The sequence below is a fragment of the Camelina sativa genome, chromosome 9 (assembly GCF_030686135.1).
Source record: "Camelina sativa cultivar CO46 ecotype springtype chromosome 9, ASM3068613v1".
Classification (NCBI taxonomy): domain Eukaryota; kingdom Viridiplantae; phylum Streptophyta; class Magnoliopsida; order Brassicales; family Brassicaceae; genus Camelina; species Camelina sativa.
This window is the reverse complement of record NC_141888.1, coordinates 17,063,472-17,089,914: the sequence shown is the minus strand read 5'-3', so window position 1 is coordinate 17,089,914 and position 26,443 is coordinate 17,063,472. Positions and strand designations below refer to the sequence as shown.

At 36.0% G+C, this 26,443-nt stretch overlaps 4 protein-coding genes across 5 annotated transcripts; 2 read left to right on the top strand and 2 right to left on the bottom strand.

Moving 5' to 3' along the window:
- Positions 1 to 1,668: 1,668 nt before the first annotated feature.
- On the bottom strand, positions 1,669 to 4,970 carry LOC104710857 (putative pectinesterase/pectinesterase inhibitor 32). 2 transcript variants are annotated; one of them, XM_087463720.1, is made up of 3 exons: positions 4,426 to 4,970; positions 2,819 to 3,388; positions 1,669 to 2,512 (listed from the first exon to the last, which is right to left on the bottom strand). In XM_087463720.1, exons 1-3 carry the CDS (start codon positions 4,733 to 4,735, stop codon positions 1,815 to 1,817), a joined length of 1,578 nt encoding a protein of 525 aa, XP_087319846.1. In that variant the 5' UTR covers positions 4,736 to 4,970; the 3' UTR covers positions 1,669 to 1,814. The 2 variants fall into 2 exon arrangements, with proteins under 2 accessions (XP_087319846.1, XP_087319847.1); XM_087463721.1 differs by lacking the exon at positions 2,819 to 3,388 and having other exon boundaries at positions 4,426 to 4,945.
- Positions 4,971 to 6,014: 1,044 nt separating this feature from the next.
- On the top strand, positions 6,015 to 7,351 carry LOC147938210 (uncharacterized). Its single transcript, XM_087465527.1, has 3 exons — positions 6,015 to 6,057; positions 6,105 to 6,499; positions 6,569 to 7,351. Exons 1-3 carry the CDS (start codon positions 6,015 to 6,017, stop codon positions 7,349 to 7,351), a joined length of 1,221 nt encoding a protein of 406 aa, XP_087321653.1.
- A 56-nt stretch (positions 7,352 to 7,407) lies between these two features.
- LOC147938209 (uncharacterized) lies at positions 7,408 to 9,751 on the top strand. The gene is made up of 7 exons (XM_087465526.1): positions 7,408 to 7,519; positions 7,570 to 7,895; positions 8,016 to 8,249; positions 8,345 to 8,446; positions 8,513 to 8,746; positions 8,856 to 8,987; positions 9,074 to 9,751. The coding sequence occupies exons 1-7, from the start codon at positions 7,408 to 7,410 to the stop codon at positions 9,749 to 9,751; spliced, it is 1,818 nt and encodes a 605-aa protein (XP_087321652.1).
- Positions 9,752 to 12,911: 3,160 nt separating this feature from the next.
- On the bottom strand, positions 12,912 to 24,523 carry LOC104780231 (brefeldin A-inhibited guanine nucleotide-exchange protein 5). Its single transcript, XM_087464062.1, has 34 exons — positions 24,289 to 24,523; positions 24,045 to 24,204; positions 23,263 to 23,311; positions 22,612 to 22,852; positions 22,391 to 22,512; positions 22,261 to 22,319; positions 22,092 to 22,149; positions 21,931 to 22,015; positions 21,634 to 21,828; positions 21,170 to 21,228; positions 20,834 to 20,903; positions 20,679 to 20,747; positions 20,133 to 20,255; positions 20,000 to 20,053; positions 19,819 to 19,907; positions 19,618 to 19,714; positions 19,426 to 19,524; positions 19,105 to 19,299; positions 18,921 to 19,031; positions 18,666 to 18,850; positions 17,874 to 18,500; positions 17,282 to 17,699; positions 16,661 to 16,900; positions 16,433 to 16,556; positions 16,179 to 16,327; positions 15,625 to 15,981; positions 15,260 to 15,426; positions 14,951 to 15,192; positions 14,603 to 14,772; positions 14,327 to 14,440; positions 14,037 to 14,173; positions 13,703 to 13,958; positions 13,503 to 13,598; positions 12,912 to 13,323 (listed from the first exon to the last, which is right to left on the bottom strand). The coding sequence occupies exons 2-34, from the start codon at positions 24,145 to 24,147 to the stop codon at positions 13,258 to 13,260; spliced, it is 5,226 nt and encodes a 1,741-aa protein (XP_087320188.1). The 5' UTR covers positions 24,148 to 24,204; positions 24,289 to 24,523; the 3' UTR covers positions 12,912 to 13,257.
- Positions 24,524 to 26,443: the final 1,920 nt, after the last annotated feature.

The window sequence follows — 26,443 nt, the reverse complement described above, 5'->3', positions numbered from 1 at the left end:
CTTTTGTTCTTGAGCTATAAACTACGGGTGCTACTACTAGAGCTAAGGCTAAGGCTTTGGCTCATAACACAGTCTTTACAAGTGACTTGAAATCTCACAAGTGGTTTCACTAGAAGCCGACTGAGAATGTTCTCCACTAGATCTGTTGGGAGAACAAACCAACTAAATTAATTTTCTACAAAAGCAACAGCATCATGAGATTTGTGGATTTTCTCTCCATGCGTCTCGGGTTTCTTCCCATTATAAGATTGATTGTCAAATAACCAAACTCGTATAGCAACACATTTTTCAACAGGTAGTCGACGGAAGTGGGCTATATTAGACTCTGAAATAGGACCTTGACCTTGCACTAACCGCTCTTTGAACTGTTTTCTAAGACTGTCTTTTACTTTTGCATGAGAAAACAACTTCCAATCAATAATTTGTTTCTTCTTGGTACAGTTTTAGCACAAGGTCTTTCCAAGGTTCTTCTCCTCCTTTTTTCTTAAGATCATTGGACTGTTTATCATCCATCTGCAGGATTTTTTGTGTAGATACCAAGAAACCAAGAAAAGATGGACACCACAAGCTGAAATTTGCTTTATAACATGTCCTCTGATTCCACTATCTTGCCTTTGTATCTCTGATTTTCATATGTCTCCATGTATCTCCTTCTAATTTACCTACTCTCCTCCTAGCTCTTTCTCTCACCCTGGCGATTCTTGATTTGATATTTCTTCTATTGTTAATCATCTGATTTTTTTTATTCTTAACTATGTTGTTAATACATAGTACATAATTTGGAATGAAATATTTTTTTTTGTATATATTTTTTTTTAAAATACAATTTTTGTAATTATAAATCTTATACAGTAAAACCTCTTTAAATTAATACTCTACAAATTAATAAACACTATAAATTAATAAATTTTGTTGGTCGCAAGTTGGGCTATTGTAAAAAATAACAAAATTCGATAAGATATTAAGATAATATTTTTTAAAAAAATTCGTATAAATTTACATATATATATATATGTGCTGATATAATTAATAATATATGCTTTAAAATATTGAATTTTCTCTTAGCTCATATCTATAAAACAATTGATATGTTGTTTTTCAAACTATAATAAGTAAAATACTCTACAAGAAGTCATAAAATAGCTAATTTTTTTAAAGTTTTCAATTTCTAGATATGCATCATATTCATTATGATAGTTTTATAGACTATTAAAATACAAAATTGATATTATTATTCATAATTTGTATTTATGTATGTTATTTGTATAACTAAATTTGTCTATAGTATTTTTAATTTATTTTCAATTCTAAAACAATAAAATTTATAATAGTTGAAAGTTCAACCTTATTTTGGTAAAATTGTCCGAATTCATAATTTAAGAATTTTAAACAATTAAAAGTATATCTATAAAATAATAATTATTAATTTACACTATAAAATAATTATTATTAATTTATAGATAAATTAATATCACTATAAATTAATAAAATGTCATAGTCCCACCATTATTAATTTATAGAGGTTACCGTTTTACTGTATATGCCATTGACAAACAAAAAAAATCTTATATATGTCTCGCATATTTCAGAAAATTTATAAAATCTAGAGTTTGAACATCGATGATATGTTAAACAAATGTGGATGACATATTAGTAAATAATTCCTCATTCCATACAATATCAAACTTGTAGATTAATTATCACCAAGACCATATACAAAATATATAACATCCAGACAAATAATAAATGTATAGAATACTAGAAAGGATATATGAAGAGATACTATATAAAGCATACAATCAAAAATGATTAGTTTACGAACCTAAACCAGCAATGTAAGTGATACCAGTTGATGGTAACCACAGGTTCCCTTGTATGAATTGAGCTACCGTAAAGTTATTAGCCTCGGCCGAAGTATTCAACAAATGGTATCCTGGCCACTTAACACGACGGTCAATACTAGCCCCCGGTCCGCTGTTCATATACTCACCATAATACAATGTATCCAATGCAAAATCTCCGTTCCATTCGAGCCATCCTTCGGGCTTGAGAGCATCACTCATGTAGTTTTGCATGAACACTGTTCTAGAATACAATTTCCACGGTCGACCCAAGTAAGTAGCGGTTGTATTTAAGTTTGGAAGTAGGTCGGTATCAGCCGTTATGTTGCTAAATTGGATTGTGAAACCAGTTGGTTCGTTTGGATCTTTACGTCCTTGAGCCGTGATGCTGTTCTTCTGGTTTGGTAGGCCTTGTTTGGCTTTTATTTGGCAGTTTTGGAATATGGCAGTGGCATCTCCGAATATAAAGTCTACGGTGCCTGTTATAATGCATTCTCTAAAGAATTGACGCATTGAGTGGGCATAGAGAGTGTCTTGGTAACCTCTCATCCCGCACCGATAAAAGACCCCGAGATCCGTATCCGACCGTAGTGCGACTGCTTGGTGTTTTTCAGGTCCTGCTGTGTTTTGGAACGTGATATCGCGTGCAATAAATCCTCTACCGCTCACAGCTGCAAAATATTTTATAACAGTTCAAAAATCTACTTCAATAGTAAAAGAAAACTTACAAAGATAAAATACCAAAATTTTTGATTCAACCATATACATCTCAGTTAAAAACTCATTCTAATATAAAAATTAACAATTTTAAAGTAATAATAAAATTATTATTCTAAGTAAGTATTGCAATATATTTTTAGAAAAATTAAACACGTAATTTTTTTAATCAAATTTTTGATATGATTAGATATTAGTATATCTGATAAAATTAATTTCTAGATAAAATAGGTGAAAAATGCTTAATTTATTTTACTAACCAAAAGTAGCAGACCGGAAAGTAGTCCAGCCGTCGATAAAACTCCGGTTACCGGTGATCACGGTGGCATCAATGCCGTCACCAACCATCATAATGTTCCATTTCTTCTTTTTAATCTCCACATTCTCCACATATACACCTCTTTTCACATGTATCACATATCTTTTCGTGCTATAGTCCGGTGCGGCCAACACCGCGTCACTTATCGTCTTGAAATTCCCAGTCCCATCTGCGGCTACAACCGCGTCAGCAACCGCTTGTGAGCTATCAGTTTGCAGCAACTTCCGATCACCGGGTTTAACCCATGAGGGAAACTTACTGAAGCCACTATGAGCGGTGGCCGTCGTGTGGGCTTTCATGGGCTTGGATTTGGGCTTAGAGGGAGGAGGGTGAACCATCGTTAGTAAATTTCGGACGGTAGAACTGACCCGGCTAAGACCACCGGCCACGACTTTTCTGATAATTCCATCAGTGCCTTCGAAGCCGTCGAGACACGTGTCTTGGTTAGAAAGTGCGGCGCTTATCCATGTCCTTAGATCCGAACCCACGTCCCCTGTACTGTTATCTTTACCTGACGGTGACAGGGTTATGTACTTCATTCATTATTCATTCATTTACATTTTACATCTTGTTACACAATCGTACAAATGTCTGATAATGTATTTGTAGCATTTAATCAGAGCATATTACTGTAGAGTTTAATTTTTTGTATCTTTTTTGGTTACTTAAGTTAATTTTGAAATGTGTTTCGAATGATTCCTAATATATATTGTGTACTCCTTTTAATTTATTTATTATTATTATTTCTTGTAACGGAAATTCTTTTATTTCTTTCCAAAATTCTAATTAATTCGAAACTCATCATGTGAACTGGCCACATAAAGTATATTTAAAGATCGACAATGCAATTAACTAACAGACGTAGTTTTTATATTCATATTATAATATCAAGATCCACATAAATGCAAGGTTTTTTGTTTTTTTTTTTCTTTCTTTTATAAAAAACTTATTAGTACGTTTACATTCATCTTTCTTTCTTCCTATAAAAGGGCAAGATTTCAAGGTTAACTTTGAAGCAAAATATTCTATACCCACGGGCCACGTCGAAGATTAATCACCGACGATAAGATACCAAATCACTTTCTTCTTTAAAGCAAAAAAAGTTCTGTGAATCCGATTCAGCAGAAGAAAAGTCTTGAAAGTTATTAAATATTTATTTAAAAGAGATGGAAAAGTAAAAACAAACAAAAAATAGGTCGGTTCGTTTCAATTGATGCTTAATAAATGGACTTGTGTGATGTTCTTTTCCGTCGGCTCCTAGTTGCACAGTACTACTACTACTACTGACTCAAACAAAACAAATAACATAAAAAATGGACTTATAATTGTAAAGCTACTAAACATAATAAATGCGAGTTATCGTGATTTTTATTAATTTTGTTAACTTTTTAATTTATTTTTTGGATAATTGATATTTGTAACTTTGTATTTAAGTTTGTAATATTGTTGAACATAGCATCTTTTCGAATGATCATATCTTTGTAACACGATTTTGCATGCAAAAAAAAAAAAAAAAAAAAAAAAGACTAGTAAGTGTAAAAAAGTTACCGTTGGGATTTTGAGAAGCAGAGATGATCCAAGAAAGCTCTTCGGCGGCGGAATCAAGAAGATCAACGCAATCAAGAATCGCACTGGATACTCGTGACTTCCCCACTTTCTTGTCGAACTTGGACACTATAGCTCCCGCTTTTTGTATAGCGTCAATGACAGTTTTGGCCGCTTCGGCGAATTCTGACGACGGGACTCTCAAACACTCCATTTGAACCAACCCATTAGAAGTAACCGCCTCTTTATGAGCGGAACATAAAGAGATGGTAAGAAAGAGGAAAAAGATCGGCGAACCGACTTGACGGAACATAGTCTTCTATCGGAAAACACAGAGGAAGTTAGAGTGTCTCTCTCACACTCTATGATATCTTTGTGAAGAGATTTAATTGACGAGTTGAGGTGAGTGATGTGTGATATTATTTATTTGTGAGAGCGAGCCAGAGAGAGAGAGAGGGTAATGGCTAGCTAGGCAATAAAAAAAGACGACATAGCCTCGCCTTTTATTCTACCGGTTATGGTTGAAACTATAATTAATCGATTTGGACAGCAACAAAATGTTAATTAGACTTTTGATATTCGTTGAAAATTTGTCGGACCACAAATCTACATGATTTGATAAAGGTTTCTGATTAGACTTGTGGATGCAATTATTTTTACTACGCAGATATTTTTACTAGCTAGTGATATATTGTTATTGTGTTATCATTTGGATTTAAAGTCTGACTAAAACATATAACCTAATAATGATTTGTGTTATCATATATTATCATTATGTAATCATCCCAATTCAAACGCGCGTAATATAAGTTTTTTACTTTTGTTTTACCAGAAAATATATATATATATATATGTATATATATATATATATATATATAGTTCTTGGTTAGTTCATCTTACAACAAAAATGGGTAGTCTAACTGTCCAAGGATGATACGTATTCCAAACTCATACCCATCTAAACTACGTACGAATCTAGTTTTTGGCTCTGACTGAACACGTAATGAAGCTAGAACTAATATTCGGATTCAAGGTATGGCCTCATGGCTACGTCAAGCATAGCTCCTGTTGTGGCTCCACAGGTGGAGAAGGCTAACAAGGTGAAGCCTCCTTTGGCTCTCAAAGGCGCTGCTTCCAGGAAGTTGAATGTGTACTTGCGTACAACACCAAAGAAACACCCTGTCCCTAAAGAAACTGGGGAAAAAGCAAACCCGAGGAACCAGGACTAGGAGAAGGGCCCCACAGGTGGAGTAAAGCCACCCAAATCAACCATGGATAAATGAAGATTTTAAGCTGGAATTGTCAAGGGCTCGGGAATAAAGCAACTATCGGATATCTCAGGAATTTGTGGGGAAAGCATAGGTCTGATTTTTTATTTTTATCTTAAACTAGACAACCTTTATCTGTTTTAGAACCTTTTGTTGGTCATTTCAGTTATTCAAATTTAAAAACGGTTGATCATATCGGTTGTAGTGGCGGTTTAGCCTTATTTTATAATAATATCTATGATGTTTCTATTTTATTTGAGTCAAATCGTTTGATTGATCTGGAACTCACTTATAAAGGTCATGTTATTTATTTTACCTTTATTTATGGCGACCCAGTTCCAACGAACCGTGATATTGTATGGGAAAGGTTAATACGGATTGGTTTATCTCAAGATTCTCCCTGGTTTCTTATAGGTGATTTTAATGAGTTAAAAGGAAAGCACGAAAAGCGAGACGGTAAACTCCGTCATGCATCTTCTTTTGTGAGTTTTAACACAATGATTCGGCATTGTGGATTACCAGAGTTTCCCGCGATTGGAGATAGTTTGTCTTGGCGCGGTTGGAGGGATAAGAAGCCAATTCGTTGTTGTCTTGACAGAGCCCTAGCCAATGAGAAGCTCCATGATTTGTTTCGGGATGCGGTCACGGAATATTTACCGATGATAGCCTCTGACCACAAACCGATTTTAGCTTCTCTAGAGGATAAGGTCCGGCGAGGGAGGAGCGTCTTTCGTTTTGATCGACGATGGATTGAGAAAGAGGGTTTCTTTGGTGCCATTTCAGAGGGTTGGGCCTCTGAGGAGGCAGGGGTAACCGGGAATTTAATGGATAAAATAATAAAGTGTCGCCAAGCAATTTCCCGATGGCGGAAAGCGTAGGCTCCGTTTGGTCGAGAAACGATTGAGGACCTAAAATCCCACCTAGCAGCTGCTCAGTCGGATGACTCTGTTTCTGTGGAGGTTATTTCGGAATTGACTTGGAAGCTCCGCGAAGCTTACCGGGATGAAGAGATTTACTGGTATCAGAAAAGTCGGAGCAGATGGATGCGTTTCGGGGATCAAAACACAAGCTATTTTCATGCCCAGACGAAATTAAAGAGAGCTAAAAATCGTATTGTTGGGATGCATGATGAGTCCGGGCGTTGGGCTACGGAGGAAACTCAGGTGCAAGATATTGCAATTTCTTATTTTCAAGAGATTTTTACATCTACAGATCCCTCGGATATCGAGGAATCTTTGGGAGAAATAAGTCTGTCTATCACGGGTGAGATTAACGAGTCACTGACTCAATCAGCCACAGAACATGAAATCAAAGAGGCTCTGTTTATGATGCACCCTGATAAAGCTCCGGGACCGGATGGTATGATGGCCCTTTTTTATCAGCATGCTTGGGATACGGTTAAGGCTGATCTAAAGCTTTCAGTGGATTCCTTCTTTCAGGATGGAAGTTTTTACAGACGCTTAAATAGGAAAAATATTTGCCTTATTCTAAAAGTGGATAAACCAACTCGGATGTCGGAGTGGCGCCCAATTAGTTTATGTAATGTTGGGTACAAAATTATCTCGAAAATCTTGTGCCAGCGACTACGTAAATTTCTACCAGCATTGGTTTCTGAGACACAATCGGCGTTTGTAGAAGGACGCGCTCAGATAATATTTTGATTGCTCAGGAGATATTTCATGGACTCCGCACCAACCCTTCATGCAAGGGTAAGTTCATGGCCATCAAAACAGATATGAGCAAGGCTTATGATCGGGTAGAATGGTCTTTTCTTGAACATCTAATGCGGAAATTTGGTTTTGTGACAAATGGATTTCTTGGATCATGTGGTGCGTGACATCAGTTGAATACAGTGTTCTATTAAATGGTCAATCAAAAGGATCCATAGTTCCATCTAGAGGGCTCCGACAGGGAGACCCCTTGTCACTTTATCTTTTTATCCTTTGCACTGAGGTGCTCATTGCAAATCTTCGAAAAGCGGAAAGGTCTAAACTTATTACGGGTATCAAGGTTTCCACTGCTTGTCCAGCGATCTCTCACTTTTTGTTTGCAGATGACAGTTTGTTTTTCTGCCGGGCTACGAAGGAACAGTGTGAGGTTATCCTGGGGATTCTCCGACAATATGAACGGCTTTCTGGACAGCGGATAAACTTTCAGAAATCTTCGGTTCAATTTGGACATACAGTAGATGCGGATCTGCGTGAGGTTTTAAAAGGCATTTTGGGAATTACCACTTTGGGTGGTATGAGTTCATATTTGGGAATCCCGGAAAGTCTAGGTGGGTCGAAAACCAAGATATTTGCTTTTGTACAGGACTGATTGCAGAAACGGGCTGGTGGATGGCCGGCTAGGTTACTGTCTCGGGGAGGGAAAGAGGTTATGATTAAATCAGTTGCAACCGCTGTTCCCACCTTTGTTATGTCCTGTTTTCGAATTCCGAAAACAGTTACACGGAAACTTACTAGTGCAATCTCCAACTTCTGGTGGAGTTCTACAAGGGAAACACGGGGCTACATTGGATTGCGTGGGACAGGTTGTGTGTCAATAAAAGTGAGGGAGGTTTGTATTTTAGGTGTCTGGATGATTTCAACACCGCATTGCTGGCTAAGCAACTATGGCAGTTGATTTCAGCCCCAGACTCTTTATTTGCAAAGGTTTTTAAAGGAAGATATTACAGCCATTCTGATCCTCTGGATCCAATTAAATCTTACTCTCCATCTTATGGATGGCGAAGTATGATTTCTGTTCACTCTCTGGTGAGCAAAGGACTCATTAAACGGGTCGGGTCTGGGGCTTCCATTTCGGTATGGTCTGACCCCTAGATTCCTGCTCAATCCCCGAGACCAGCATTGCGTTCAGGATCGCCAATCGATCCAACGCTTAGAGTTGAAACTTTCATTGACAGGACTTCGTACTCCTGGAATTTGGCATTGCTTTCGGCTTTCTTAGAGCTGGAGGATGTAGCCCTTATTTCTGCCTTACCCCTTGGCAATCTCACTACTCAGGATAGCTTGGGTTGGCATTTGACAAAAACTGGTGTTTATACTGTTAAATCAGTATATCAAGCTTTGCGCCAGAAACCGGAGAGTGTCTCCCCTGTTCCGGCCCTAGTATTACTCCCCTGCAGGCATTTATCTGGCAGATTCGGTGTCCACTGAAACTCAGACATTTTTTGTGGCAAGCTATTACGGGGTGTATGGGGACTTGGTTGTGACATCGAATGTGCGATCTGTGGTGGAGAGGAGGAGACGGTTAACCATGCTCTCTTCTTATGCCCTCCGGCTAGGCAAGTTTGGGGTTTGTCCCACTTTCCAACATCTTCGGGTTGCTTCCCCTCGAACTCTGTCTATGATAATATGGACTCATTATTTTGGAGATTCCAGGACATTCCTTCGGTAGAAGTGCTTCCGTGGATTTTATGGTATATTTGGAAGGCCCGCAATGACAAATTATTTAGCAACTTGGATTCCAACCCGGTAGCAATTCTACAGATAGCGGAAGAGGAATCAAAGCTTTGGTGCTCAGCTCAGGAAGATCCCCCAGGACCTTTCCTTCAGAGCGATCCTCAACCCCTAGCCAGGCCTATGGCTCAGACATGTGATGCGGTTCGCGATTATGGTTCTAGCCACCGATGCTTTGTAGATGGATCCTGGAAAGTAACTGACCAGTTTATGGGTAGAGGATGGTATTGCATTTCTCCTGACGGAGAATCTCCCACTATGGGTGCATCTAATTCCCGCTGTAGCTTGTCACCTCTCCATGCAGAAGTGGAAGCCCTTATATGGGCAATGAGATGTATGATTGGTGCAGATAAGGAGAAAGTGGTTTTTCTCACAGACTGTTCTGATTTGGTGAAGATGGTGTCTTCACCCTCCGAGTGGCCTGCTTTCAAGACATATCTGGACGCGATTGAAGAAGATAAGGATGAATTCCTCTCATTCTCTGTTGTTCAGATTCCCAGATCACAAAATGGTAGAGCGGACAAGCTGGCGTGTAGAGATCGAGTGGAGTCGTTACCAATTACTTATGTGAACAATTTTCCAACTAATTGGCTCGTTTGAGCTACTTTTGTTTTTGGCTGGCAAAAAAAAAAAAAATACTCAAGAGCTAAACACATGCATCTCAAATGGGGTGGCATGCATAAAAAAAAGTGTGGACAACTGGGACCACCCCTTAACCCAAAGGCGATGAATTGAATGAAACAATTGTTATCAACATGAATTCAACAACGATGCGAGATGTGATCTGGGACAATCTTCATCTACACGTGTCCTCTCAAACCATTATCCTCGTCGGTACTCGCATTGATGACGGTTTCTAAAATTATTCTACAATTTAGTATATTTTTTCTTGGCATACCAATACCATGCAATACACAAAAACTAAAAAATATCAAATTCATTTTTTTCTCTATAAGAATAATTTTGTAAGAAAATATGCATTTTAAACCACTAATATTCGGTTACGTCAAAGAAAATTGTAGCTTCGGGTGATGTTGTTGGAAATTTGGAACTAAAAATATTTTTGGAACAAATTTACTGCAATGTGTACTCTTCCGTCTAGACAGGGCACAAGTTCATAGCTGACATAACTCCTATAATTTCATGGTTGCAATCACTATATATAGACAGAACATAGCTTAATACTACACGGATGACTTATTGTGATAACATATATTAACAATACCGCTGTGTTTTTTTTAGCTGTGGATGTTCTCTATTACTAATTTACTAGTCTATATGCGAATAAAACATATGGCAGTAGACTAGCATTTAACTCTGGATTTTGTATAAAATGGTGCATTCAGTGCTGCTAGATGTTGTTTGTGCATTTTTCCGTCACAATTGGCTACAAATCCGCTTGAGTATATAGAATATTATGATTATTATCGTACATGTATGTACATTTTTTTTTAACTGAATCCGCAATATTTATAACATTGTATAGCTTGATTCTCTAGTTTATATTACTTTGTTTATTTTTCCTCATATGTATATATATATATATATATATATATATATATATTCATTTTTTACTTTTTTTGGAAGCCTAAACTGTACGAGAAACTAGCTATCTTTCTGGTAGGTTGAAGTCTACATTATAGTTTTCCACCTCCATAATTTAATATATGATAATTCATTTAAAAAGCACAAATAAAAATATGAGAAAGCATAACATATCGGTTTTAAAATTGAAAAAAGTTAAGAGTTGTGCGGAGTCATGTGTCGGTGCCTCACATTTCATATCGCACTTTTTTTTTGTGTTACGCTGTTATAAGTCTCATTGGTGGGTCTTAAATCTAATCTTTTGGTCAATTTATCGGAGCCTATACTGGCTACTGCATGCATTTCTGTTGTCAAATTCTATACCACTTCTAGTATACGTAGCGTTTTCAAAAACCCATATTCAGTAAAGACCGTCCTTTGGATTTAACCTCAATTTTGTTTTTGTTAATTCCAGCTTTGAGAAATAAAACTGAGATGCATTGTTGTTATTATGTCCAAAAGCTTCAAGTTTGGAACCAATCGGCAATCACTATTTAACTCGATGAGTGAATACGATTAATTATATTTTGAAGAAACCATAAAAAGAAAAAAAGAAAAAAAGATGCAAAAACGCGTTTAATAACTTTGAATCTTTTTTCGCCAGCATGTGCGCAATCACTTTCATGCAAATTACGTTATATGATAAGAGAACTTTTAATATTAATTTGCTTGTATTTTCAATTTCAACGTCTAAGTAATTAACAAATTAAGACTGTTCTTCAAATTTTTCAATGAAACAAAAACTGAACAGAATTTAAACAAAATTTTAGATTAACCTCGGTTCCACTTTACTCCAGATTCGTAAAATACCGGTGATGGTTACGTCCGAACCGACTTCAAGTTGAGTGAAAATGATACTAAATTGTCTTTAGTTTTGAGCAAAAATAATAATAATTCAAATAAAGCAAAAACGCGTTCCATAACTTTGAAATCTTTTTTCTTGGCCATCATGTGCGCAATCACTTTCCAAATTTCCATGCAAATGCAAAGTTGTAGTTTACTCGGTGCTTTTGCTTTGGCATGCACGATATCATCTCATCTCCTTTGTCTCTTTAGCTTAACCCACTCTGTAGCTAACAGGTGTTGCATCTCTATTGGGAGCTTCCTGAATAAGAAAATAGACGTAGCTTGTATTTTCTAAAATATGTTACTTCCTCAGTTTACTTGGAGAAACAAAAGAACTATGACATCAAAAATACCATCATTATTTTTCTTCTCTCAGAAAAAAAATGCTTATTAGAAAATATCAATAAGCAAAATTTGGAAGATATTTAGCATATGATTGATTGTACCCTTCAAGTTATACTAATTTAGTATTTTCATATATAAATATATGTATTTAGCATGCTAAATAAATAAAACTTATTTAAATTTAATAAAGTCGACCATAATATTTTATTAATTTCTAGCGGTATATATTTATCTACAAACTAATATTTATTAAGTTACAGAGATATTTTTTTTTAATTGTTAAAGTAATAGAAGATTGTGAGCTAAGAGAATTTGATCTAAATAAATTAATGTTGTGGGTGTTACAAACTTTGTAGTTTTGGACCTTGTATAACAATAACTAACAAACAAATTATAGATGAATTCACTTGTACAAACGATATTTGTATTCAAATATGTTAGTAATGAATTTAGTTTCTGTATTTTTGACAATGTATAAAATGAAAATGATACATATTCAAAAATTAAAAATTTACATAACAATTTAGCAAATATTTATAGTTATAGAACTATATTATGTTATTTTTGAAAATACAATAGGACAATTTGTTATATAACAAAAATTAGTGATGAGTCCTAAGAAAATTTCATATTTTATAAAAACACTATTACCAAAGTTCAGATAATACAACAACAAACCAAATAAAAACGAGTGATGAGTTCTAAGAAAAATTAATATATTCATAAAAACACTTTCAAAGTTTAGGAAATACAACAACAAATGAAAGACAACTTTGCCACTCATTTTAAGACGCCTAAAATGGGGATCGCAAATGAACAACCAAATGCAAACGCTGTGATGCGTACGAGCTGGTTCAGATCATCTTAGTCTAAATCGTTACACTCTTACACATGATTTTAGTTATCGTGTACTCACATAAACTGCTAAAAAATGCAAATTCGAAATCGACAAGGGAAGGCAGTGTTTGATCGAAAGATTCGAAACTAATAAGTAATAAACTATAATTACACAAATTCAAGTCTACAATGTCAATGAAACAACCAGTACTGTGTTACCAAAGGATACATTTTTAGGATACTTAAAACTAAAGGCGGTCTGAACAACAGATTTACGAACAACATCTTATAGAATCAACCAAAAATGCCTTAAAATGTGAGGTTTTCAGTTTGACGCAAATATAAGATAGGAGTACCACTGGCAATTTAATTGGGATGTGCTCTCTAATCAGGAGAAAAATCATTCCAATGTAGGAAAAAAAACAACCCAAACTGTGGGCAGTAAATGACACTGAGAGTGTTTTGTTGCCACAATATCATGGCGTATATATCATTTACTGTTGCAAAAGTGGCTTCAATTGTGCTTTGAAAAGGTTGGCTAGTGCACCTCGTATGTCCATCTGCAAGACAAAACTCATGGGGTTTAGATCCACCGATTAACATTGTAGACAAAAGAAAATTACGTATGGCTCAAAAGCTCGAAACTAACTCAAAAACCAAGTTCAGGTGTGTTTAAATATTATACAAGAAAACGAAGCCAAAGCTGGGGTGTACTAAGTAAAGGAATTCAGTAACTTGCCTGTTCGCAGCAGACAAGTCTCGTCAGCAGAGGGTAGAACTCTCTCATGTGCTTCCTGAATATCGTGTTGTTCATAAAGCACATGCCTTCCAAAACCTGAAACAAGATGACATAACAAAATTATCCTTCCTATCAAAAAAATTGTAGTCTCAGTGACAAATGTGTAAGCAATTAAGATGTATTAAATTAAGATGTATTACCTTCACAATGACGGGAGAACGCAGCTCCAGTACCCGATGAACATCCATGTTTGTAGTCTCCCCCAAAGTGGACTGCAGCTCAGATGTTTCTTTCAGCACCTGTTCACAAAACGATACCAATTTTTCTTCCGCTGCACCTTCTAGTCTATCTTCCGTGTTAGATGCATCATCTGCAAGCCCAGAAGTTGTCTTTTGCAAGACGTCCAAATATATGGTGGTTCCTTCCAGCTCTTGCCGGAGAAGGTTTAAAGGTGGCCTGTAAATAATGAATAGTTCAAATTCTATGTAAGGAGGAAAAATACCTACTACTCAGTCCAAAGGCTCAGTCACCAACCTCTCCGCGGGAATGTGATTCATACGTGTTCTAAGATTAGAATATGAATTGTAGGAAGCAGCAAAATCTATGAAAGAGAATAAGATGTCCATAATCGCAATCTTCTGTGGTGTTTTCAAATTACTCCAGTATTTTTGCTGCAGATTTAACATCAAACAAGAATGATGCAACTGTCAGTTCACAACACCCGGCACATTTCCTCTTAAGCTTATTGGGGATCAGGGGTTGAGGAATAAGAGTGTCTGCTTAAGACCATGCATCGTAGCAAAGCAGAGAAGACATCAAAATACCTGGATACTGTTGATAGCTCCGAGTAATAGTAATTGTGTGATGCATTTGCCTCTAATAGTTCCCAGAGCTGGGCTCTCTTCTTCTCTGCTGTCAGGCTCTATAGGATCCTCATGCTACAGAAGAAAGTAATTAGTAAAGAAATTTCCATGTCTATCATATTTACTTGGAGAAACAAAAGAACTGTGACAAAAAAAAGGAATGACCAGTGAAGAGTGTAAATTAGCAAAGATATATCAAATGGATAAAAAGCCAGGGAGTGGGCATATGCAAAATACCTTGTATGGAGAAGAGGGTACAGCAGACACTTCTGCAGTGGAGCTTTTTGGTTGAGATGTGAGATTCCTAAGGAAGAGATTGTCCATGAATCTTTGACCAAAAGTCTGACTCCGCTGCAGATTCACATCATCCCCATCCTTTTGAGCCCTTCCAGATGAGGATGGTCGACCTTTAATGGGAAACATAAAGGTTAAAAAAACATGGCATTGTATAAATTCAATTTTCTTATAGATAGTTTATCAGGCCAGACATGTCCTACGTAACTAGAAATGATTTTCCAACACCATAACGGAATCCTGTAAATTGTTTAAGCATAAATCCAAAGTTCTACAGAATTAAGAGGCAACCTTCAGAACCATCAGACTTGGACTGTATCCCAGATTCTAGGGAAGCACCATGAGTACCAATCCTTGGAGATGCCTGAGCAGAAACTTTCCCATTATCTTTAATATCATCCGGATTAGGATCACCTCTTGGAGACTCAGAGGCATCGGCCTCTATATCTCCTGTCAGAACTAAGTTCTTTTTCGGATTGTCAAAACTCAAAGCATTCAACAGCTCCAGCGGTTGAGTTGTGTATGATGCATCTCTGGCAAGTGAAAGAAAAAGTTAGATTCAACAATTGAAGATAAAAGTTTGTAACGAAAGATGGTTACCTAATGCTTTTCAGGAGCATATCCCAGTCGCCCTCACTAAATTGGTGGCCTCCAACCTCTATCAGGTGAACCAGTGCTCCTAAAGAAATTGAGACAACTGTCTGATCTGATTTCTTCGCACAGTCTAGGAGCAAATTTAAAAGTGGAGGCAGCATAAAACAAACTTCCTGCTCCAAAGGTAAAAAATTCGAAGGGTCAAATTTGCAGCACGCAATAATATGTTTCAACGCTTCATGTTACGCAAAATTTTCTGTACGATTTCATGTAGTAAACATGACAAGTACTGCAATAAGTCTGAAAGTTAATTGAGTAATAATGGACGAGATGAGCACAAAGGGAGCAAACGAAGAAAGCTTCATCAGTACCTTGTAGAACGTATTGAAGAGATTGCAGAGGAGCTGAAGGGAATGAATGCTTGTTTCACGAAATTTTACATCCCCAGAAGATATTAAGCTTTCCTTTCCAGCATGACTCACATGATTAAAAATTGGAAACAAGATGTGACGGAAGATACTCTCCCAGAAACGTGTCGAAAACTTTTTTCCCCTTTCATTCAGCAAATCAAACAACACTTCCAGAGCACAGTTTCTAACTTCGGGCCTAAAATCAGATGTGAGATCGGATAAACCGGCAAGCATGGGAAACCAGTAATGCTCTGTCACATCAATAGTTTCATCCTCATTGGTATCAACGGGCTTGAGAACACCACCAGGAATAAGTCCCTGAGAATCATCATACGCTAGGCAAATGAGCACATGTAGTTACAGAGGGAGAACTAAAAAGGAAGTGAGGGAGCTAGAAGACAGCCAAAAAAGTAGATACGAACGGGAAGGAGTGTGGACTGTGGAGCATAGGATCGAAGTTATAATAGAAAAATACAACGCTGAATTATCAAGCAAAATTTGGCTTGAAAACATACCTCTGCAAGCCGATCCTCACATATTCTGAGAAGGGCAATAGCTTTCAGGCTTATACGGTCTGAAGCTTTGTTATTGGCAAACCTGATGAGACAGTTGACGCAATCCATGAAGCAGTCTCCGATCACTTGATCAAAGTGTTCAAGAATAACTGCACACAAACTAGTGGTTACACAAACATTTATCGAAACAAAAAGTGAGAAAAAAATACTAAAACTGGGATACAGGTGCAAGAGTTTGATGGACAGTTTGTCACCTTGCTCAACATTCTCAAATGATTTCTCAACTATCGATTCAACTTCGTCATCTGCAGCTGCTGTGAATATCATAAAAACACTCCTCCATCCCGATTTTATACTTCCAACTTTAGATTTTATCATCTATATAAAAAAAAAGTTTGATTACCTGCTGACAAAATGGCTGCATACTACCGAATGACAAAATTCCAGGAAACATATTAATTTTTTGAATTTAAGCAAGCAACCTGAACGATGCAGTCAACAATTAGGCTCCTTATGGTCTGACTTTGAGTATTCCGCATGATGATAACGAACGGTTTGAGAATATCATTTTGAAAAGTGAAATTGGTGAGCTCAGCACGTTCCAAATATTTCATCCCCAGTTGCCTCAGAGAATCTATGGCATACATTGCAATCTTTTCATCATGATGGCTACCAGCAGCTACGAAATGTTCAGCAAGGACATACCATATTCTTGCCCAGACCTGATGTATGTCACAAAACAAACAAAAAAAGTAATATGTATATGTATTTTTAAGTATCAAAATGCATGTATAGCCTAAGATACATAATCTATCAGGCCTTCCATATTACTTTGACAAGGAGTGAGGAAGAAGTTGTATAACAGACACCAAAATTTGTTGCAATGCACACTAGAGAGTCAAATTTATAACAGAATAGACAGAACAGTTAACAAAGTTTCCCGTTTTACTCTCTGATTGTGTTATTGTTAATGCTTCTCATTCTAAGGGTATACATACTTTCAAGTTGCATGAGGTATGAGGATAGGATATGTGTTCTGACTATTTTTAAGTTCCCATAGTTAACCATGCATTGACTAGGATAAAAGACTATCAGAAGAGTACCATTCGAATACGAGCTATATTGTAATAACTGATCTCAACAAGCTTCTGCAAGCTGAAAACACGGGCAGGAGACTGTTTCAGTTCTTCAGCTGAAACACCACATAGAGCAGTAAAGAATTCCACAACAGATTCACTGGGCAGCTTCACACTGTTTACAAAAACTTGTTCAGCTGGTCTCCCGGCTAATTCCTTCAATGATTGAACAACCCCATCCCTGGATATCTGGTTTGATCCATGCATTACTGTTGCAGCAATTCCAGGAGTAGAAATAATGAATTCTAGCCGAGAAACACATTCTAAAACTGCATTCCAAGTATCTTGAAGGGTATCAGGTTCTGAGTCACACAAAGACAGTAATATCCTAAGTGCTTCAACATTTTTGCTCCGCATTTCTTTTGGAGCATGCAAGAAAGTGAACCTATGGACAATTCAAGGAAAAATAGTCAACATGCCATAATAGCTTTCTGCTCCAACAAAACTTGCACTGTGATGGCACAATACCTCACATAAATTGCCAATACACAAGGCAACCTAAATAAATATTCAACGCTCAAACATAAAAGGGAATGTGAAGAAAGTGTTACAAGTTTACCTGACAAGCGATGTTAGAAAGGCATATCGCATTGTATCCATTCCAAGAACAAAAGCAATATGTATGCCAGCTTTAAATCCCTCCATGCAGAGAAGAATCCTTGGTTTGTTATCACCTACTTCCATTGTAACGGAGAAAGCAGCAAGCAAAGGCCATCCAACAGCTTCCACCATGGGCCTTATAATGTCAACTTGCTCTACAGTGTGAAAGACTCCTCTCTTCACCCCATGCTTCCGGAAAATTTCCTGTGTTTTCCTAACAATATCCTCAGTCTCAGACTTAGCATCAGCTGCTGATATTCTTTTTGGCAAACCCAGATTAAGAATGCTGACAAGACCACCTCTTTCTTCTCCTCCTAGCCTTTGACTGCTGAACTTCTTCATGCTGCTGTCATCATCTTTTAGTTTAATTTCTTCTTGTACAATAGAATCATAGATCTCTTCCAGAAGTTCAGTTGGAGCAGAATCTTCAGGATCATTCCTAGCATTCATACGTGTGAAATCTGATTTTGACATTTTCGGCCAAACCATTGGATTATGTGCATCTGTATTCAACATGATAATTGCATAGGCTAGAACATAGGCAGTATCTGCGTTATTGAAAAGACCCGGATTGTCTGCGCAATATCTACACAAAGATAACAGTGGAACAGAAAATGTTTGTTATAAATGGGGAAAAGTGGATAGGATAATCAACTATAGGTTTTCAATTCAGATAATCCAGAAATAACTACCAAGCTTAATATTTATACTAGATTCAGAAAACGATCTACGGAATACATGGTGTCCTTACCTCTCTGCGAATTTTTCCATAATGCGATCAATTTTTTGAGCTTCTCCTGGAAGTCTAAAACCTTTGAGAAATTCACGAATAGCTGAATGAAACTTCATTTCTGAAAATTTCATTGAATCAACAAATGCGTGCATGACAGCAAGAGGAAACTCCTCGTGTTGGCCCAGGTAATCGCCAATCATAACCTATAAATAAGAACAGTTATACCCCACCTATAAATACTGAAAATAACCATGCATAGTTCTATAGTTCCACCTTGCTCAGACTCGAAGTACTTCTCAGAAACTGTGCAACTGAAGCAGGATTCCTTTCAACCAACTTGTTTGCTATTAAATATTCTACACCCTTCACTGAGCTCCTGTTGAACTGCAAAATGATCATCCATGCATTAGCATGTCACTACTGGTGGTGACAAGCATTCATGATATTGAACAATAACCTCGGAGATGGCAGCCTCCATTGTGGACTTATGAGCTTTAGCCTTCTCAAAGTTGCTTGGGACATCTTCCCTACTTTTAGTTTCAATTGGCTCTCCAGAAAAAGCAGAGTCCTCGTTTGCATTTCTTGTAGTATTTTCTTCATCTCTCCTTAGTTTCTCCCAATCAACTAGTGACTTAAGGACGTTGACCAGGCACTAGAAATTTATCAGGAAAAGGTTCCTTCAATTTCTTATTGAATATGATATGGAAAAAATAATACATAGGAATTTAACTAGTTAGTTTTCTGGATGTACGTAAAGAAAGCATGATATGAAGCCTACCTGAAGTGATGAACCTTTAACTGAAGATGTCTGTGAAGCCATGGCAGGATTTGGATCAGCACTCTGAGACCCTTGAGCAATTTTAGACAGTGTTGTTACCTAAAAGAGAAGAAAGATGCTTTGTGAGTCATAACTCTCAGTCACATTCCTGACGTACAGTAATTATATAAAAGAGAAGAAAATGGAGCAAACCATGCGCTCAAACAAGTTTGGGGCCTCTAGATCACAATCATAGTTTACATACACATCAACAAGCATCTGAGGATCTTTACAGACTTTCTCAAGCATCCTGCATTAAAGATATAGAAATGAAATTCAAAGCAAAAAGATAGTAGATTCACTTGCTTATGTATTCAAAGCAAAATATATCTGACCACAAGAATAATATTGTACCTAAGAACACCCATCTTTTGGTCATTGGGACACTCGGAGCTGTCTAATGATCTTAAGACGATGATGGGGAAAAATATACCAATTTCACCCTGGAAATGAGATTTAGGATTATAGAAAAAACGGTAAAAGGTAAAAATCCCCACAGAGAAGAAATTTTAAACTGGAGACATCACATGCTTACTTTTAAACTATCTCTGAACCGCAGCAAAAGCACGGAGAAGATACCAGATGCATACTGCCAAAACATAAAATCCTAGTCATATACAACATTCTGATATAACTTTCAGAGATCAATATGAAATGGAGAATCAAACCTGAAATATGACAGGAGACTGAGATACTGATGCCCGTAACAATGCATATGAGAGGTAGGCTTTCACCGAATCAATAAAGTGAAAATTCTTTGTAAACGAATGACTAACTCCTTCTAGCATACCCTGCATATTTTTGTTGCGGAAATTTTGGTCAAAACTCGACCAACAGAAATGACCTCCAAAATACAACATAAATAACAATCTGATGTCAACAATCCTTCTTCGTTTTCTAAGAGTCAGGATAAGCAAAGAGGTATATATGGGCTTTTCACAACATCAAAGTTCTGAGGAATCATAGAATCTGTTTTTGGTGTAAATCCCACTGCATATCTCAAACATGTAGGCATGAAGCATTGGAAAGGTAACAGCCACAACAATCATGTATACACACACCTCTATTCGATCTGCAATTTGAAAGTTCACACTCACAACAATCATGTATACACTCCTCTATTTTGACTTCAAAACAAAAATAGTTAATATATGATGCTCTTGAGTCTTTATGCTTTTCTTACAAACTTAGAAGAATAATGTAACTAGGTTAACCTGAAGAAGCTCAAGAGACAATATACGGGTCTTCGTTGTGACTTCATCACTATCTTCTTTCATACCCATCTGATGCAGAATTTGGAAAAAATGTCACAGAAGCACCACAAATAAGCTAGTCAAGGATAGAAAAATGGAACCGTCAATAAGCCAACCTTGCAAAGGGTACGGAATACTAGCAATGCATCACGCTGTCCAATACTCATGCTCTCCAGCTCGATGCCCCTAATGAGTTGAATACAAAGTCGTGACTTTTACAAAGAAAAAAAACAAGTCTAACTCATTTTCCGCTAAGCAAAACAGATATATATAAGCATGTGTAGATGTTCAGCCACATGCAAATGTTTTACGTATAATACAGGCATGTGCATGCACATACTCAAATACATAAACACACAAAAGCATAAATAGGCATAAAAGACATACCGGTATATAGATCAGAAAAGCAAAATCTTAAACTCAGAAATTGAGCAGAGTGGTATGAACTATACCGTTTTATCTTCTTGCCATCTTCAAGATGCACAGCTTTGTCAAGGGCGGCTTCTAAACCCTGATCATAGAATTCAGAATTTCATTGTCCGCAAAACCCACAACTTTTGAACCACAGTATACAAGAGTCTTCCAACAATCAGAACGAACAAAGAAAGTATCCTAGAGAACTTCTGCCAATCCCGCTATTTTTATCTATTATTTGCTAAATTCCGGAAACTCTATAGATACCTAGTGGGCACTCGAGGAAAAGTGACTGACAAATTTTTCTACTCATCCAGAAGCAACTACGAGGATATGACAGATGTCCACAGAGAAAGAACGCTACAAAACAATATAGAATCTTTTCTTCTAAGGAATTTCTATCTTTTTTCCGAAATCCTTTCAGCACTTCTTTCTTGAAGAAGACAACGCTAATCCACTCACAGCAATGGATATAAGTTTAAGATATAAGGTGCAAACCAACCTTAATATCAGCACCGCCCACAAGGGTATGCAGCTCTTCAACAGAAGCAAGAGTTGTGTCTTTCGCCTGAGTGAGTGCATCTCCTAAGGTCATTTCTTTCTCATTTTCATCAGCTGCAGTAATTTCTTCATTTTTAGGGCTTGAACTGTCGCCCGAAACATGTTCTTCCTGACGCACAGTGGAAGATGCGGAAACCTAGATATGCATTCAATAGTCAGCGCCTCCATTTAGAATTGTTATCCATTTTTCATGCATTCAACGAAACATATGCAGCATTGAGAAATTAATATTCCTTACAATATCAGTCTCCATTCTCCTGAATACAATGCTTATCATCTGAGTCAACATTGCTTTAGAAGTTGCCTGGTTTATTGGGCTCTTGCTACATGTAAATTCTGCATTTAGTGATCACACTTAAGAGTGCTGAAAATTGTCAGATAAAAGGAGAGAAAGCACACCTGTTTAGAGCAATGTTATAGCAAACTCGAATAACACCCAGCAACGGTTCCCCATGCACTGCCACACGGATTTAAATAGTTTAATTTAATATTGCAAGCACAATAAACTGAGAAACCGGTTCAGCCCTCTAAAAGTTACAAAACATAGCTTTCTACATCAGAGGCTTACCTTTGAACTTTCCTGAAGCAACAGCTGTAAGAAGAACCTTCAGCACTTGGAGTACAGTGCTGCACAGAATTTTCGCTTTAAGAATTGGTATAACCAATGTCAAGAAGATTTGAAACACAAAGGTACATACCTGTCTGGTGATGAATTATCGACACAGCTGCAAACCATGTTCAGAATATCGGTGAAAGGTGCAGAATTTTTTCCGCCATTCAAACCCGGATCCCCCTCCAAATGATCATAGGCAATGAGTTTCTGCTTGCGACAAACAAAGAATTAAAAACATATACAGAACATCAATATAATGACTGGAGATAAATTACATGAGTACAGAATTGCATCTCAAAGACATACATGAAGACAATCCAAAGCAGCATCAAATATTTTTAAGTTCTTTGTCTCAAATGCAAGGCGTAGAGGTTTTAGAACAAGCTCCACTTCCGCACCCCCTAACGTGTGTCCAGCATTTGCTAATGAAATGTTTATAGTCCCGCTTTTTGACTGGCTAGCCTGCTCGGCTACTTCAGCACTTTGGACTTTTGGCTGTTCATCTGCTTCTCTTCCAGTTTTTTCACCTCCACCTTCAGCTTGTGAACTGAAGTTAAGTATAATTCAGAGTCAGTCTAGAGAAAATAGACTATTGAACTTATTTCTCACATGCATAAGGCAGGACGACAGACAGAACAGGCCACCTTTACATGTAAATTACAAAGCCCCTTACAAGTTGGTGATTTTAAAACATAACATAAAAACAAAAGAAATGAAGGCTCAAACTCTTACAGAAAACTAAACTTATCAAATACGATTTGGCGAAGAATTTTGATGATATCAAGTGTGGCTAGTAGCTATCATGGTTAAAAAGTGAATAACATAAACATAAACATAAACATAAACATAAACAGATGAGTACCAAATGTCAAAATAAAACATTAAAGTAAATATTGATTTATCGAGAAAACTTAATCCTAAAGCTAGCAGAAAATGGAACACTAGTCTCGTCATTACCTCTCATCTATGCTCGAGGATGCAGCCTGCGTAACAACCTTCGAACCATCTATAAGAAATCACAAATGAAATCTAACGTAGTTAGCAACCAAAAGAAAGTTATCACCACCATATTTTTCTATGGTATGAAGACAATATGACCAATGCCAAACTAGAGAAAAAAAGAAACATAATATAGACAGAAACCTTAATCAAAGACTTGTTTAAAATTCTTTGATAGAACAACAGGGAATGAATCTCCTTCATACTACTAATATCACCTCATTGACACAGATCAGTTCAAAATCTAAGTAGCACATGCAACTTAAGCGTAGCTATACCCCAGAGATGACAAGTTCATACAAAGTTGGTAAAAAATGGACCACACTTCCCTTAAATTTAAGGTACAATTAAGCAAACCATTCTGTAATCACGTAACCAACGAATAAGAAGTTAAACCATTCTGATAGAGTAGCATCTCTCTTCACAGGTCAACATTCAAATATCAGATACAAACTAAAAGCCAGAAGCTGATCTAAGGCCTAAGTGTGAGTGAATCATCAACAACAGCCAAAAAAATTCCATAGCCTCAGCCTTATCCTATAACGCCAAACTAGAAAAGTTCACTAAACAAACCAAACACATGTATAACCTAAAATCTCAGCTTGTGCGACCACATTCAAGTCAAATACATCTAGCAGATAAACCGTGGCTATGATCGTTCTCCAAATGGTGAAATCTCCCCGAACCAAAAGCAACGATCGAAACGATTTGAGCAAAAATGGGAGAAATTGAGATCTAACCTTGATAAGCTTGGATAGCTTTCTGGAGATCAGGATACTTCTTTCCCCCAGACTCCTTGAGCATCGTCTCGAATGCTCGAGTCAAAAATCCACCAGCCGCCATCTTTAATCCTTCTTATTCCTCTTCCACTTCTTCTTCCGCTTCAACAGCAATTTTTTTCTGCACAATACCGCAAAATCGAACGAATTACATGACCAGATCGTGCGGAGAAAGATCGAGAGAGAAGTAAGATATGAGAATTGCCTTAGCTCTCTGGTTTTGATTATGCCCTTGACCCTAGAAGAAGATTGATCGAAGCGAGAGATCTGAAGCAACGAAACGAGCCACTAGCTAGATCTAATTTCCCATTTGAAAAAAAAAAAAAAAAAAGTTAATTACTTACTAAACTATTAAGAAGAAACTAGGTGATACCCGTGCTATAGCACGGTATTATATATTTTGTTAGTTATTTTTTTTGTAATTTGTATTTTTGTAATATAGATTTTATTTTGATTTATTTTCTTTGTTTATATAGTGTTTATTTGTATATTTGGGGTTATACAGTAAATTGGAAATCCTAATAGAGTAAGTAGTTTGTAAAATATAGTTTTTCACGGAAACAGACACATCACAATAGTAGATAGTACGTAGTTTTGTAAGAGAACACACACTCTGCAATATCGGATAGTAGTTTTGTAAGAGGATAGATACACCCTGCTTCCATAGCTTAATTTATAGTTTGATAAAAATACATGTTTTAACGGATTTAACTCAAAAAAAAATTATATTTTAAATTTTTAAGAATTAAAATATTAATATTACTCAAATATTTTATAGACTTTAAATATATTATAATATTTTAAACTTTCGACAGAGTTTAAATATTTATAATAATTTAAACATTATATAAAAATTTAAATATTTATAATATCTTAAACTTTTAAAAAAACGTAAATATATTATAATATATTATAATATTTTTACTTTTTAAAAGTTTAAATATTTTCAAATATAGAACCAAATTAAACTATTAAATTTGGATACCTGATAAATCAAGCTTCCTGCTCATTTGTACTCAAAACATTTTAGTCACATATTTATAGTGATTATGAACCATATTCCAAAATATTTAGTCGATGTGGGATATACAGTACACCTTTTCTGTAAATTAGTTTACAACTTTACATATATATAATTTCTGCGTTTTTAATTCTTTCTATATATACTACTCACAATTAATTACTATAATTTTGTTAAGGAAATATTATAATATCAGAAATCAAGCAATTCAGTCAGATTTGGTAACTTGAATATTCGTTTTTAAAGATTTTAACTGAATCACTAAATATTCCTTTTGAAAGATTATCTGTTAAGATCAATCTCGGTAATTAAGGAAATATCCGAATTTTTGGTAATTAAAATTTATGGTTTTCATTTAAATACCTTAAAGGAAAATAAAATCAGAGTGTTTGCCTATAACGAATAACTCTGTTTGAAATCTTAAATAACTAATCTTGAATGAAATAATATACTGGATCCGAAAAATATTATTCTGGAGTACAAACAGATCCGAGGGTTTTTTTTCCTTCTGTAGTCGGATATGTAAGGATCCGCGTCTTGACCCGGCAATTTTTTAAGTGATCGACCGAGGGTATTTTCGTCATTTAAAGAAATCGAAACTATAGGTTAATTAGATTAAATTTTGTGATTCTCTAATCATTTTTAATGAAAAACCTACCAAAACTAAGTCATGGTCCATTTTTACTCTAGAGAGTACTTCTGCTTTAATAGTATAGATAAAACAATAATAATGTCTTGTAGACTTGTACGTATTTACTATTTACTACTCAAAGCGATCTGAACCAATTGAACCGGGATTTTTAATTTTAATCTACTCTGGTTTGTATATATTTTTTTTTTTGGCAAACATCTACTATGGTTTGTATATGTGAAAGTTTTCTTTGATCTGTTTAATATGAATTATATATGGGTTTAAAATCCTAAATATTGATGATGATACACCAACTATGTATAATTTTACAAACTGTTATTACTTTATAGTATCTTTAAAAAATATTTTATATTAATAAGAGATTGTTAAGTTTTATTGGCTTCAGAATTCCAATAAGTAAATTAGCTTATTCTATTTTTATAATAATTTAAAACTTATCTCATTTTCAAAATGAAATATTTAACATGTTCGTTAGAGATACTATAGATGATGCTTATTCGGAATTTTGGATTCATTTTAAATCAAATATCATTCTACGATCAGCAATATTCTCTAAACCACATATTAAGACTAGGTGCTTCCCCACGCAACGCGTGGGTTGTGGTGTAGTTGGCACTTTCTTATTTTTTTTTTTGGTATTTTTTTGTTTTCTCTTTTGTATTATTTCGTTTTAATTAGGCATATACG

Bases quoted from the DNA above. Each gene is read 5' to 3' on its own strand.
- LOC104780231 (XM_087464062.1), bottom strand. From the start codon at position 24,147: ATGGCGGCTGGTGGATTTTTGACTCGAGCATTCGAGACGATGCTCAAG. The intron at 23,312-24,044 runs GTTAGATCTCAA...GATTTCTTATAG, and splicing joins AGCTATCCAAGCTTATCAAG to ATGGTTCGAAGGTTGTTACG. The intron at 22,513-22,611 runs GTATGTCTTTGA...TGTCGCAAGCAG, and splicing joins CTGCTTTGGATTGTCTTCAT to AAACTCATTGCCTATGATCA.
- LOC104710857 (XM_087463720.1), bottom strand. From the start codon at position 4,735: ATGTTCCGTCAAGTCGGTTCGCCGATCTTTTTCCTCTTTCTTACCATC. The intron at 3,389-4,425 runs GTAACTTTTTTA...TGTCACCGTCAG, and splicing joins TGCTTCTCAAAATCCCAACG to GTAAAGATAACAGTACAGGG. The intron at 2,513-2,818 runs GTTAGTAAAATA...AATATTTTGCAG, and splicing joins TTTCCGGTCTGCTACTTTTG to CTGTGAGCGGTAGAGGATTT.
- LOC147938209 (XM_087465526.1), top strand. From the start codon at position 7,408: ATGGCCATCAAAACAGATATGAGCAAGGCTTATGATCGGGTAGAATGG. The intron at 7,520-7,569 runs GTGCGTGACATC...GTCAATCAAAAG, and splicing joins TGGATTTCTTGGATCATGTG to GATCCATAGTTCCATCTAGA. The intron at 8,447-8,512 runs GTGAGCAAAGGA...TCTGACCCCTAG, and splicing joins TGATTTCTGTTCACTCTCTG to ATTCCTGCTCAATCCCCGAG.
- LOC147938210 (XM_087465527.1), top strand. From the start codon at position 6,015: ATGGCGACCCAGTTCCAACGAACCGTGATATTGTATGGGAAAG. The intron at 6,058-6,104 runs GTTAATACGGAT...GGTTTCTTATAG, and splicing joins CGTGATATTGTATGGGAAAG to GTGATTTTAATGAGTTAAAA. The intron at 6,500-6,568 runs GTAACCGGGAAT...CGGAAAGCGTAG, and splicing joins GGGCCTCTGAGGAGGCAGGG to GCTCCGTTTGGTCGAGAAAC.